Source organism: Sapajus apella, unplaced genomic scaffold, assembly GCF_009761245.1.
Source record: "Sapajus apella isolate SASKATOON/1434 unplaced genomic scaffold, GSC_monkey_1.0 scaffold58, whole genome shotgun sequence".
NCBI lineage: Eukaryota > Metazoa > Chordata > Mammalia > Primates > Cebidae > Sapajus > Sapajus apella.
This window is the reverse complement of record NW_022436998.1, coordinates 2,204,493-2,216,326: the sequence shown is the minus strand read 5'-3', so window position 1 is coordinate 2,216,326 and position 11,834 is coordinate 2,204,493. Positions and strand designations below refer to the sequence as shown.

Sequence of the window (11,834 nt, the reverse complement as noted above, 5' to 3'; positions counted from 1 at the left end):
CCTTCACCCATGCAAGCTTCCAACTTCCTTGTCTATGTCTGCAGCTCGATTTTACAGGCTGCTCTTTGTTAGAAAAGAAAATGATTTGGGAGCTGCTTTTCATTAAAAGGAAAACCTTACCAAGGACTTCTCTACCCTCACTATCTGCCTAATAAGTATTTTCTTTTTGACTCCTATATCATTATGGTTCTCTGAGGCTGTCAAACTGAAGCTGTGGAGCAAGGCTCTGACAGCTTGTGGTTCCATGAGAGTGGAAGGCAAAGCTCTCCCATGCACATCACTTGACTCCTCTGTCTTTGGTGGAGAACACTATCACGGGGCACCCAGGAGCCTTCCATGGTCTCTGGATATCCCAACACCCAGCCGGATATCTGTGACCCTTTCCTCACTCCCAGTGCACTTTATAGACATCAGCCTGGCATCACCAGCTTCACAGCTTCCCAGAGAGCTAACAGACATTGCCTAATTGAATCCTCACTGCAGCCCATCAGGCAAGGACTATTTTCCCATAACTCCCAAGAAAAGAGGGCGGCTCAGAGAAGCCTTGTAACCAGCCCCAAATCCACAGCTAATATGTATATATTTGAACCAGATTTGTGCTTAAACCACGACCCCCTGGTACCAAAGCCTTGCTGCTTTTTTCAAGGTGAAAAATGGAGGCCCCTGGGAACCCTGGAAAACTGAGGAAAGTGGCCTTGCATGCGGTCATACACTAGGGTTCCCACATGCTGCTAGTCGTGCAGGACACTGGTGATCTGTCCCAGGCCCTCTACTTAACCCCCACCAAGACCCTACTTGCACCCCAGGTAGGGGATGTTCTGATCTTTCCTATAGAATGGGATTTTCCCAGAGCTCACCTTGTCCCCTGTGGGTCAGCCTCTGAAACCCAGCGTGGGTGAGCTGCCAGCTGCCCACCTCATAGGCCTAGGGCTGACTGAGGCCATGGGTTCGCTGTCCTGGCCTCTCTACACACTTCTGCTTTTGGCACCAGTGCTTTGGCCAGGCTGGTAGGTAAGGCTTTCCTGGGTTAAAGAGGGAACCCCCTTTTCAGGAAGTTGGGAGAAGCCGGTATTTAATAATGGAGATTATGCACTAGAAGAGGCCAAAGATCAGAAAGAGCCATGTGCTCCTGGTATAAAGAAACGCACCCCACCCATCCATCTGCAGCAGAAACATAAACACAAATGAAAACTCAAACCATAGGACACAGGTAACTGTATTTTAATGAATCAGAGTCTGGAATCCTAAGCCTCAGAAACTTTCAGGAAAGATAGACATTTGCCTGCAAGTAGATTCACTGACCCCCACATGTATCTTTATGTGTAATGAAGGTTTTATGGGAACTGAGGGGAAACAGGGAGAGAAGGGCAAATTACACTCCTAAGATAAATAGAGTTGAAGACTGAGAGCTAATCAGAAGTTCAGATGAAATTAGATTCTTGAAGGTGCTACAAAAGGTTTCTTTCTGATTTGCCATCACAGTAACCTGGAATATACAAAACAAAGCCATTAACGATGGAAAGTGGACCCAGTTTTTATGTAGACAATGAAGATCACGATGCCCTTGGAGCTGGCTTCATTCAAATGCTTCTTTTTTTTTTTTTTTTTTTTAAGTGGGAGACTTGCTCTGTTGCCTAGGCCAGAGTGCAATGGTGTGATCTCAGCTCACTGCAACCTCTGCCTCCTGGGTTCAAGTGATTCTCCTGCTTCAGCCTCCCGAGTACCTGGGATTACAGGCTCCCACCACCATATTCAGCACATTTTTGTATTTTTAGTAGAGATGGGTTTCACCATGTTGGCCAGGCTGTTCTCGAACTCCTGACCTCAGGAGCCACTTGCCTCGGCTTCCCAAAGTGCTGGGATTACAGGTGCAAGCCACTGCGCCCGGTCTCAAATGCTTCTTAATTCAAATGCATCAGCAGATCGCAACCCTTAAGGTTAGAGGTGGTTGTAATTCATAAACACCTTCAAGGCCATTTCTGAAACCCACTGAATTTCTCTGGACATAATGGGGGTGGAGAGAATAAGACCTGCTGGATGAACAGGACTTCCTTTGATATTTCTTTTAAGTCAGTCTTAGTGCATTTCAAAGTGTCGGGGGCCCCTCCTCTGATTTCAGGGAGTGGGGTCTAAGGCAGCCTGATCTGGGACACACTGGCGATGGGTTTATAAAGTGTTTCCATGTCTTATGTCATGTGTCACCAGATGGTGTGGCCCAAGGGACTTCAGAGTCACAGAACTCTAGGTTTGCATCCAACTAAGCCACATATCAAAGATTTAGGGCAACTTTTTTCATCGCTGTCAGCCTATTTTCTCATCTGTATAATGCACATAATCTACTTCCTAAGGTACCCTGCTGTGGTGGAATCCTTGCCGGCCCTACATTTAATCCACCCCCAGGGGGAAGCTTCAAAATCAATTTGATTTTGGTCTGAGTTCTCATTTGTTTGGTGTAGTGGGTCAGTTCATGACCATCTGAAATGCTCCATTTTATTTAATTTTTTTTTTTTTTTTAGGCGGAATCTTGCTCTGTCGCCCAGGCTGGAGTGCAGTGGCACGATCTCAACTCACTGCAGCCTCTGCCTCCTGGATTGAAGTCATTCTCCTGCCTCAGCCTCCTGAGTAGTTGGGATTATAGGTGCCCGCCACCATGCCCAGTTAATTTTTGTATTTTTAGTAGAGATGGGGTTTTGTCATGTTGGCCAGGCTGGTCTCAAACTCCTGACCTCAAGTGATCTGCCTGCCTCAGCCTCCCAAAGTGCTGGGATTACAGGTGTGAGCCACCACGCCTGGCCCATTTTGTTAATTTTTTTCTACATTTTACCATTATTCTATTTGGATTTTGAAACCCAGTAGCCCATAGAAGTGAGTGAGTGTCCATTCAAACAAAATGGGCTCTTCCTCCACAATGTTTCTGGTTTTTAAATCAAGATCAGTTAAGGGTAATATCTCCTAAAAGATCCTATGGTTGTTTCAGAGAATCTCGGAAAACCCAAGCGAGAAAACCTAGCTAGTCAATGCAATGGGTATTTGGTTTCATACAGAAAAAAGACTGTGTCTTGAAATCATTCCCTTTGGAGCTTACTATGTTGATGCTGTGGAGTTTTTACATCCATGGCCACATAAGCTGCCCACTTGTTTACTGGGCAACTCAATCCCAAACAATCTGAATTCAGTCAAAATGTTTTTTGGGGGCAGCATAGCCAGGGGTGATCACAGAAATGACCTGAGGAAGCAGAAGAAAAGGAAAAGAGTGCCCACTGCAGTGTTAGTGCCGGGGAACTGGACAAAGGCCTTGCCCATGCCTGCACGAGCCCTGTGAGGAGGCCAGTGAAAAATCTGGCCAAGAAGGATCAGGATTTGGCCTCAGAAAGGGGCTCCCAAGACCCCGTGTTTTCTCCAGGATACAGATGAAATGAATTTCACTAGCACGTGGGCCGAAACTCCAAACCGACTACCCTGCAGGGAGAGCCAGGAGGCACCCTGCTCCCGACTCACCGTTGTGGACGATCAGCCTGTACTGCCTGGCCAGGCACAGCTCCTCCTGCCGCTGCCTTATGATCCTCTGTGCTTCCGGGGGCAGGCCGTTGGGGTCACGGGAAAACACGAAGGAGTAGCTGTCAGCACAGGTGCCGTCGAGGTTCAGGAGGCGGCAGGAGTACTGCACGGCGTACGTGTCGTAGTCCGTGTCGACGATCCAGTGGTCATCATCTGCAAGCCAGAAAGCCACCGTGCCCATCAATGCCTCTCCCTCAGGGGCTCAGATGTCAGAGAAACTCATGACAAGCCTGAGAACACAGTGATTCCAGAAGCTGGTTTTATTTCCTTAGGAAGCAGGACACTTCAGAGAATTCTGACAGCTTTCACACAATTCGGCAAAACGGAAAGGATCTTATTCTCCTTTATTGAAGAAAATCTGGGAGTCAGGGAAGCCTCATTCACCTCAATAATCATCGCTCCCTGTGACTATGTCACTGTAAATGTGACAGCATTTTTCCAAAGAACCACTAAGAATGCAGGCTCATCAAAACCACAGAATAAACCTTTCTACTGTTGCTTCACCATCTACTCTCCAATAATATCTGTGTCTTTTGTGGCTCCTGTTTGATGGCCACCAACTTACGTTACTCCCAATATTGGCTTACATCTTTCTCGATCTCTATCAGCTGTCTCCTAATCAACCCACTAACCGTGCTGCCCCCTGCCCTCTCAGTCCGCTGGAGGATGCCACTCCCATGTCATGGCTTCTCTGGCTCCATCCTAATTTTGCTTACTAATGCTACTCGCTTCTTTGTGCTGCCAAAGAGTGGGTTTTGTCTTGAGGACTCAAGATGCTCACCACGTGGCATCAGCCATTTCTTCTTAGACCTTGTCCTCTTCACAACTCACAGAGGCAGAGCTGAGCCACTGAATTTAGCATACATGCATTCCTCAAGACTGAAATGTAAGCCATGAAGAGCAAGAGTAAATGAAGGAAATAAAAATATCAATGAAGGCAGGAGAGGAAAGAACGTTAATTAGAGCGTATGTGTGGCCGGATGCTGTGGTTCATGCTTGTAATCCCAGCACTTTGGGAGGCTGAGGCGGGAGGATAACTTGAGGCCAGGAGTTTGAGAGCGGCCTGGGCAACATAGTGAGAACTGGTCTCTATAAAAAATGAAAAAAACTAGCCAGGTGGGGTGGTGTGCATCTGTGGTCCCTGCTACTGGGGGGGGTTGAGGGGGGAGGATTGCTTTGAGTCCAGGAGGTCAAGGCTATAGAGAGCTAGGTTTGCCCCACTGCACTCCAGCCTGAGTGAGAGTGAGACTCTGTCTTAAAAAAAAAAAAAAAAGAAAAAAAGAATGTGAGTGACTTGCCACAGCGAAAAAACAGTGTTACCCTATATTCAGATGAAAGTGCCACATCTCTACTTAATTTCGCCTTCATGTTGACATAATACCATGACTGGGACTTTCTGAGCACTTAATTACATGCCAGTCACCGTATGGACACTTCTTATTTCTCTTCTCAGTTACCTCTCACATTGACCCAAAAGTGCACACTATCATCCCCTACTTTACAGGTGAGGAAACTGAGGCACAGAGAGACTTAATAATTCACCTAGGGTCACAAAGAGCAGGGCAGAACTGGGATTCAAGCAAGGGAGTGTGATTCCAGAACCCACATGCTTCACCTCGACACCACGCTGTCTCCAGACGATAAGTAAACTGGCGGGAAAGGGGCAAGAAACAAAAGGCTTTGTGTCTCCATCTCACGCTCAGGGTTGTGGCAAGGGGTGATGCTCCCTCTGTAGCGTTCCGGTTTGAGGAGCACAGAGGGAGCCAGAGGGTGTAGGGCCATATGGAATGCTCGCCCTAAGTCGCCTCTGGGTGTACCTCTCTGAGAACCCCTGGAGCACCAGCCTAGAATGGGGTTCAGCCCAAACCCAGGCTCTGCAGGGGGGCTGTCCCAGGGGTGGGTATGGAGCCCCTCTCTTCAACTCAGCCTAGGCCTGCCAGGAGGAGAATGAGCCAGTCCTGTGCCTCGAGGCTTTTCCAGGGTGACAGTGTCAGAGGCGGGGCTGAGGAGATGTCCCAGAACCATAACTGCTCAGCAGGGACCATATGGTTATTCAGCAGAAAGACCAGGAACAGAAGGCACGGGGCTGCCTGCTGGGCCTCACCCTAACCACTGACTCCCCCCACAGGCTCCAAAGTCTCTGGGTGGTCTTCCTCACCCCTGGACGAAGTCATTCCTTCCCTGGTTATAAGGATCACCATGTCTGTCACAGGCACCCTCAGACACAAAATCACTTGCCTTTGAAATGTGACCTCGATTCATCATCCAGGCAGCTATTAGCTTGGCAGATCTGCAGCTTGACTTTTTTTTTTTTCCCCCAAAATGGTCGCCAGCATGTAAATTTTGACAGAGGAATTAAGTAACTTTCAGTGTTTGGATTTAGTAAAATTGGCTACTGTTCTTGACTTTAAAAGAAGGCCTAAGTTGGTTTGGTTAATCTCCAGGCTCTTTTGGCTGAATAATTCAAAGATGAAGAATTTAAATCAGAGCAACTTTGACCAGGGTCTCCCTTTTAAGAGTATTTGCAAGAGGTGAACTGCCAGAGCACTGTGAGAATGAGGCTGGTTCTCCAGCCTCCTCACACCCGGCAGCTGGGCAGGTTTCCTCTGGAGAACCAGACACCACAGCCGTTTCCAGACTGCAGCTAACCGCATGCCGTGGAGCTAGGGACAGGGAGCACTGGAAGCAGTGGTTGTGTGGCTGGGAGCCCCTGCCAACCCTCTACCATCCTAGGAAGCAGGGTCACGCTGTAGCTGCATCTGCACCCTACCTACAGAGACTGTTTGGAAGGCCAGTGCAAAACCAAAGAAAATGCTTGGTAGAGGGTGCTGTCTCGGGCAACCTGGTTCTACGGGTCTGTTGCTCACTGCCGTGTGCCTGGAACAGGTCTTTTCAGCTTGCTAGACCTACACGTTCCAATCATCTAAAGCAGCAAGACCAGGTAAGAAGCTCCCTGTGGTACTCAGGCCTAACGGTCCAGCCAGGAAACAGATTTAACGCTACTTCTGATGAATCGTAAAATACCCCAACAGGCCCCAGCAAAGTGAGTGGAGTCTGAGGCCTTGATACCCAAGTAAGCCAAGATAACTCTTTGGATTGAATCATCTAGACTAGTGGTTCTCAAACTTCATTGTGCAGAAAGAGCATACCCAAAGAGCATACTTAAAATGCAGACTCCAGGGCCCTGTCCTTAGAGTGTCTGACTCAATAATTTTGGGTTTGAGTTCAGAAATGTGCATTTTTAAACAAGCGCACTACTTTATTTAGATATAGATGGTCCAGGAACCCTGACTTTGAGAAACACTAATGTAAACCTTCAGGCCTGCATTGTTATTCAGCCTGACAAGAGCCCCTTTGCCAGCAGAGTGACAGGCTTTATCTGACAGGACAAAAAGAGAGTCTTTGTCCATGTCTTTCTGTGAGAGCACAAAACAATGAACGATCATAGCTAATATTTATTGAGCACTTACTATGCACCAGGCTAAGCATTTTCACACATTACCTTAATTAGTCCTTCCAATGATTCTATGAAATAGGAACGATTCCTCCGCTCCATTTCATAGCAAAGGAAGTCAAATCTCAGGAAGGCTAGCCTGTATTCAACCAAGACCTGCTGATGGTAGTATCCTCAACCCCTGAGACCCTGAGATATCCTGCTTGCTGATGGTGGAGCCAGAAGGGAAGACCAGTAATAAGTATGCCCAAGGCTGGAGCAGCAGGCCACATCAGTTTGCTAACACTGGCATTTCATGTTCAACTGTAGAGACTGAGCACATTTAATTTTAAAATAATTTGACAACACATTTCATGATCATTTGGCCTCGAGTTATTTTCTCTTCATAAATGCACCTCATCTTAAACACATCCATTTGGTGAGATGCAGTGTGTGGAGCAGGGAAGAGACTGAGCGTGCAGGCCACTCTCAGAGTGACCTTCACATCCTTCTGTCCAAGTCAGTGTTTAAACAAGAGCAAGGTCAGGGAAGAAACTGGCACGCAGAGTTTGTAAAGAGGACCCCAAAACAATTATGTTAAACAGAGCAAGGGAGATGCATCAAGCCATGCAGTTTGCAAGATACTCAGAAAACAAGGGATCCTTTGTGCCTTTTTGCAAGCCCTGGGTTAAGAGATGTCACTAAGTGCCAAAAATTCACCATGTGCCCCTAGGCCTGTCACTTCTCTATGGGCCCCAGTTTCTTCACTTCTAAAACAAGAGACTTGAACCCAATGGTCTCCATGGGTCCTCCCATTCTAGACCCAGAATCTAAAGCTATGATTTTAAGACCAGAGAGGTAACTAAGCAGCCATCATATCAAACACTTACAAAGAACTCATGTCTGAGTGCTTTCCGCCTATTAACTCATTGCATCTTGTAACAGAACTCCATGAGGTAGGTTCTAGGATCATTTCACTTTGCAGATGAGGAAATAGGCACAGAAAAGTTAGGAAAGATATCCAACATGTAGTGGCGGAGTTGGGATGTGAACTCGGGAGGTCTAGTTTTAATCGGGCGGGCTTCACTACAACACTGCACAGCTTCTTTTTTGAAATGTAACCTAAGAAGGAATTTATCCTTAAGCCTTCCATATTCTAGTCATCTCACTTAATATCTGTCGCAATCACTTTCAAGAGTACAATACTTTTTCCCCCTCCCAGTGAAATCCTAGATAAAATACCAACATATAAGAGGCTAAAGCAAACTAATCTGGTTTGATAGGGGGAGGAGGCAAGAAAGAAAATGCTCCCTTCTCATTGGGTCCTCTCTGACCTATCCTTAAAGGCACTGCCAACAGCATCCTAGTCCATTAGGGAGCACATCTCAAAATGCTGTAGAGCATATGTCTTTTTTCTTTCTAAAAATTAGCAATCTTGTACCTCATATTGATTTTTGTAATCCATTATCAGAGAAGTATATTTTACTCTAAGTGACTCACTTTGGGAAGTTTTGCTACACTATTTGAAATAACTTTATTAATTCCAAGGATAATAAAATGAAAATAAAGCTTCTAAGCTTTTTCTCTACCAGGTATGGTGGCTCACACTTGTAATCCCAGAAATTTGGGAGGCCGAGATGGGAGGTTGGCTTGAGCCCAGGAGATCAAGACCAGCTTGGGCAACCTGGGAGACCTTGACTCTACAAAAAATACAAAAATTAGCGAAGCATGGTAGCCCACCCCTGTAGTTGCAGCTGAGGTGGGAGGATTGCTTGAGCCCAGGAGGTTGAGGCTGCAGTGAGCCATGACGGCACCACTTCACTCCAGCCTGGCGACAGAGCTAGACTCCCTCCATCTCAAAAAAAAAAAAAAAAAATTAAAAATTAAATTTCATCCAACACACAACTTTAGAGGAAGTCCAAGAGTGTGTGCCATGGTTGGAGAGCAATGAGTTACAATAAAGGACACTTGTGCCCTGGATCACCGAGCAAAGAGAGTCTCCTTCAACAACCCTTGGTCCTATCTCACAGAAGAGCTCAAACAACACTTCGCAAAGCTGGTCTGATTAGTCCTTATAGTTCAGGACCACCCAGTCCTGGCCTGAGATTTGGAAGCCCGGCTTCTGACAAGACATTGACTCTAAAAAACTCGTTGCATGTCCTTGGGCAAAGTTCTCTTGGCCTCAGTTTATTCATCTGTATATTGAACCCCCTCCAAAAGGTTAACTCTCCCTCTGTAAGATTCCATGATCGGTCTCCCCTGGCCTGCATTATTCTCTAGCTATCAAGTAGATTCCTGATTTGAAACAGGATAAATGGGGAAAAAAATGGTCAAAAGAGCATGTAGACACTGTTTTCTCACAATTAGGCCAAATGTAGGATCTTCTACAAGCCCTCAACATCGCCCCCATCCACATCTGAATGTCACAGCTTAGGGGAAAGGGAGGAGGCCAATGCCACAGAACGCTGTGCCTGGCTCAGAATCTCAGCATCGGCAGGACAGGCACCTGGGAGACATCCATCCCTCTATGCACAGTGCCCCCTGCATCCTTGGATGGGGCTCTCTGGGTCTCTGCGGGAGCCCAGGTCGTCAGGCTGTCTCAGATATGCAGCCCAGAGAGACGGAGGAGACAGAGGTGGTGACGGGGAAGGCAGGAGGAGAAAGCATGGAGAAGGCACACACCTTGGCACAGTGGCTGCTGGAGCACATGACACCTGACAAACCAAAAGGTCCTTCTGAACTTAGGCCAGGTTTCTCGAGCTGAGGGTTGGGAAGGGGGCAGATAGGTACCCCCAATTTTGTTCCCCTAACCTCAGGCGGTGCTGCGGGTTCCTGCCACTTCCAGACCTTTCCACAGGCCATTCTTCCTCACGGTAGGTAGCACTGGAGAAGCCAAGCGATTTGGCTCTGCAGGGCCCCCATTCCCCCATTCCCATTCCCACAGAGCTGACTACTCACTTCCTTTCTGGAGAAAGGAGGCTACGCCCCAGTACTTCATCTTGAACTTGGCAGGGTCCTCGGTGTCTGTGAAGGTGCCCACCATGTCTGCGCACACGTCCCAGTTACTGCAAAAGCCAAGGGGATCCTCAGCCAAGCCGAGCAAGGGGCTTCCTCCCTCCCTCCACCCACTCGGTGCTCCCTTCCCTTCACAGTCCCCACGTGGCGATCAGCAGGCAGGGCTCCCGGAAGACCCTGGAGCACAAAGAGCACAGCTACCCCGGCGGCCACTGACTTCAAAAGACGGACTCGGCCCTTGGCCGTGGCGCTCATCTGGCCGGTCTCGTCCACGGAGAACTCGGCGACGATGTTGTCCTGCAGAAAGAGGCCCTCGGGGTCCTTCTTGGCCATGGCGTACCAGGTCCCGGAGAACTGCAAGAAGGATGAGAGCAGGAATTTGGTGTCTGGGGGCTCATGGCGGGCCGCGGGGAGGGCGGGGATGGGGGTGGGGACCCGGGCCGTCCGGGCCTCCCGGGCCGATCCGGGCTGATACCTACGCGAGCCTTGTCGAAGTTCTCCTTGACTCGGAAGCTGCTCACCCGGCAGTCGCGCTCCGCCCGGCTGCTGCCCAGCACCGCCAGCAGCAAGAGCGCCCACACCCACTTCATCTTGCCCAGAGTCCGCCCTGCGGGAGACGCGCCTCCGTCAGCGCCCAGCAGCCGACCCCCGGGCAGTGCATACCACCCCACCCCGCCCGACCCATTCCGCTGCCGCCCGGGAGGCCCCGGCCGCCGCTCACCACCGGGAGGAGAGCCGCGTGCAAGCCTGGCCGCCGCGTCCGGGCGCGCGTGGAGCTGGGGAGGCGAGCGCGCTGCGACCGCCCAGCTGCTTTATAGCGCCGGGGGGAGGGGGTCGCGCTTTCGTAACCACGCGGGGTGAAAGACCTAGGGGGAGGCGCCGGGGACACTTGCATAACGCGCCCTGACTCACCGGCGCCCGGGAGCGGGCAGGGTCCCGGTGGGCCGGCCTCATCTCCGGGGCAGCCCCAGGCGCGGTGGAGTGGCCGCGCGGGGTGGCCTCGGCCCGGCCAAATGCGCCAGCGGCCCTGGCTCAGTTACCCTGCACTCGTGCCAGCGGCCGCCAGCTGTGGTCTGGGGTGGCCTCCGGGGCTAGTGGCTTTGGCAGCAGGCTCAAGTCAACCTGGCGGGAAGACTGTGGCCTCACAGGGCGAGAGGGGACCGGCGAGGCTGCCTGGTGCGTGAGTGTCCAGGCCCTGGCCGTGCCAGATTGGCCTCTCTGTCTGCCCTCTGAGGTCCACTTGTGCAGGAATTTTGGAATAATTCCTCCAAGTAGTTTTTCATTTTATAAAGGATGCATTTTACTCTCTTTCAGGAGAGTTGTGGTGCCCTCTGGTCAATATTTTTTCTTTAGTTTCAACATCTTTAGAAGCATTAAAACCCTCGCTGTTAAATACTCTCCAGAAATGCAACCCTGGTCAGAACAGGAAATATTTTAGCAGCCTCGGTGGTCGCCCACCTTACTCCGTGGTACTTCCCTGAAACCACTTTGAAAAACACCTACCGATTGTTTATGATGCAATTTGATTTCAAAGCCATATTGGAATTTTCGTTTGTTTTCAGAACAGCTAAGGTTGGCTGTTTTGTTGGCTAGGAGTGGACAAAGGAGAGAAGAGCAGACAAAGGAGAGAAGAGTAAGCAGCATTCTATACAATGTCAATGGCCAATTGAATCTAAACACTGCGACCAGTTTAGGTATTTTGCCTGTGCGATGGCACAATTTACTGACCCTGTTTTTCTCTTTCTGTTCAAAGTTAGGAGTTCCACTCATTTGATCAAAGCAATCAGTCAAAGGATGAGAATGACCGAATGAGAATTCACGATGTGGC

At 49.3% G+C, this 11,834-nt stretch overlaps 1 protein-coding gene across 2 annotated transcripts; it reads right to left on the bottom strand.

Moving 5' to 3' along the window:
* Positions 1-1,200: 1,200 nt before the first annotated feature.
* On the bottom strand, positions 1,201-11,065 carry RBP4 (retinol binding protein 4). Of its 2 annotated transcripts, none has more exons than XM_032245505.1 (6): positions 10,919-11,065; positions 10,486-10,613; positions 10,224-10,360; positions 9,950-10,056; positions 3,499-3,711; positions 1,201-1,486 (listed from the first exon to the last, which is right to left on the bottom strand). In XM_032245505.1, the coding sequence occupies exons 2-6, from the start codon at positions 10,594-10,596 to the stop codon at positions 1,449-1,451; spliced, it is 606 nt and encodes a 201-aa protein (XP_032101396.1). In that variant the 5' UTR covers positions 10,597-10,613; positions 10,919-11,065; the 3' UTR covers positions 1,201-1,448. The 2 variants fall into 2 exon arrangements, with proteins under 2 accessions (XP_032101396.1, XP_032101395.1); XM_032245504.1 differs by lacking the exon at positions 10,919-11,065 and adding an exon at positions 10,728-10,826.
* Between the last annotated feature and the right edge of the window lie 769 nt (positions 11,066-11,834).

Bases quoted from the DNA above. Each gene is read 5' to 3' on its own strand.
- RBP4 (XM_032245505.1), bottom strand. From the start codon at position 10,596: ATGAAGTGGGTGTGGGCGCTCTTGCTGCTGGCGGTGCTGGGCAGCAGC. The intron at 3,712-9,949 runs GTGAGTAGTCAG...TCTGGCTTGCAG, and splicing joins CTCCTTTCTCCAGAAAGGAA to ATGATGACCACTGGATCGTC. The intron at 1,487-3,498 runs GTGAGTCGGGAG...TGTATATTCCAG, and splicing joins CAGGCTGATCGTCCACAACG to GTTACTGTGATGGCAAATCA.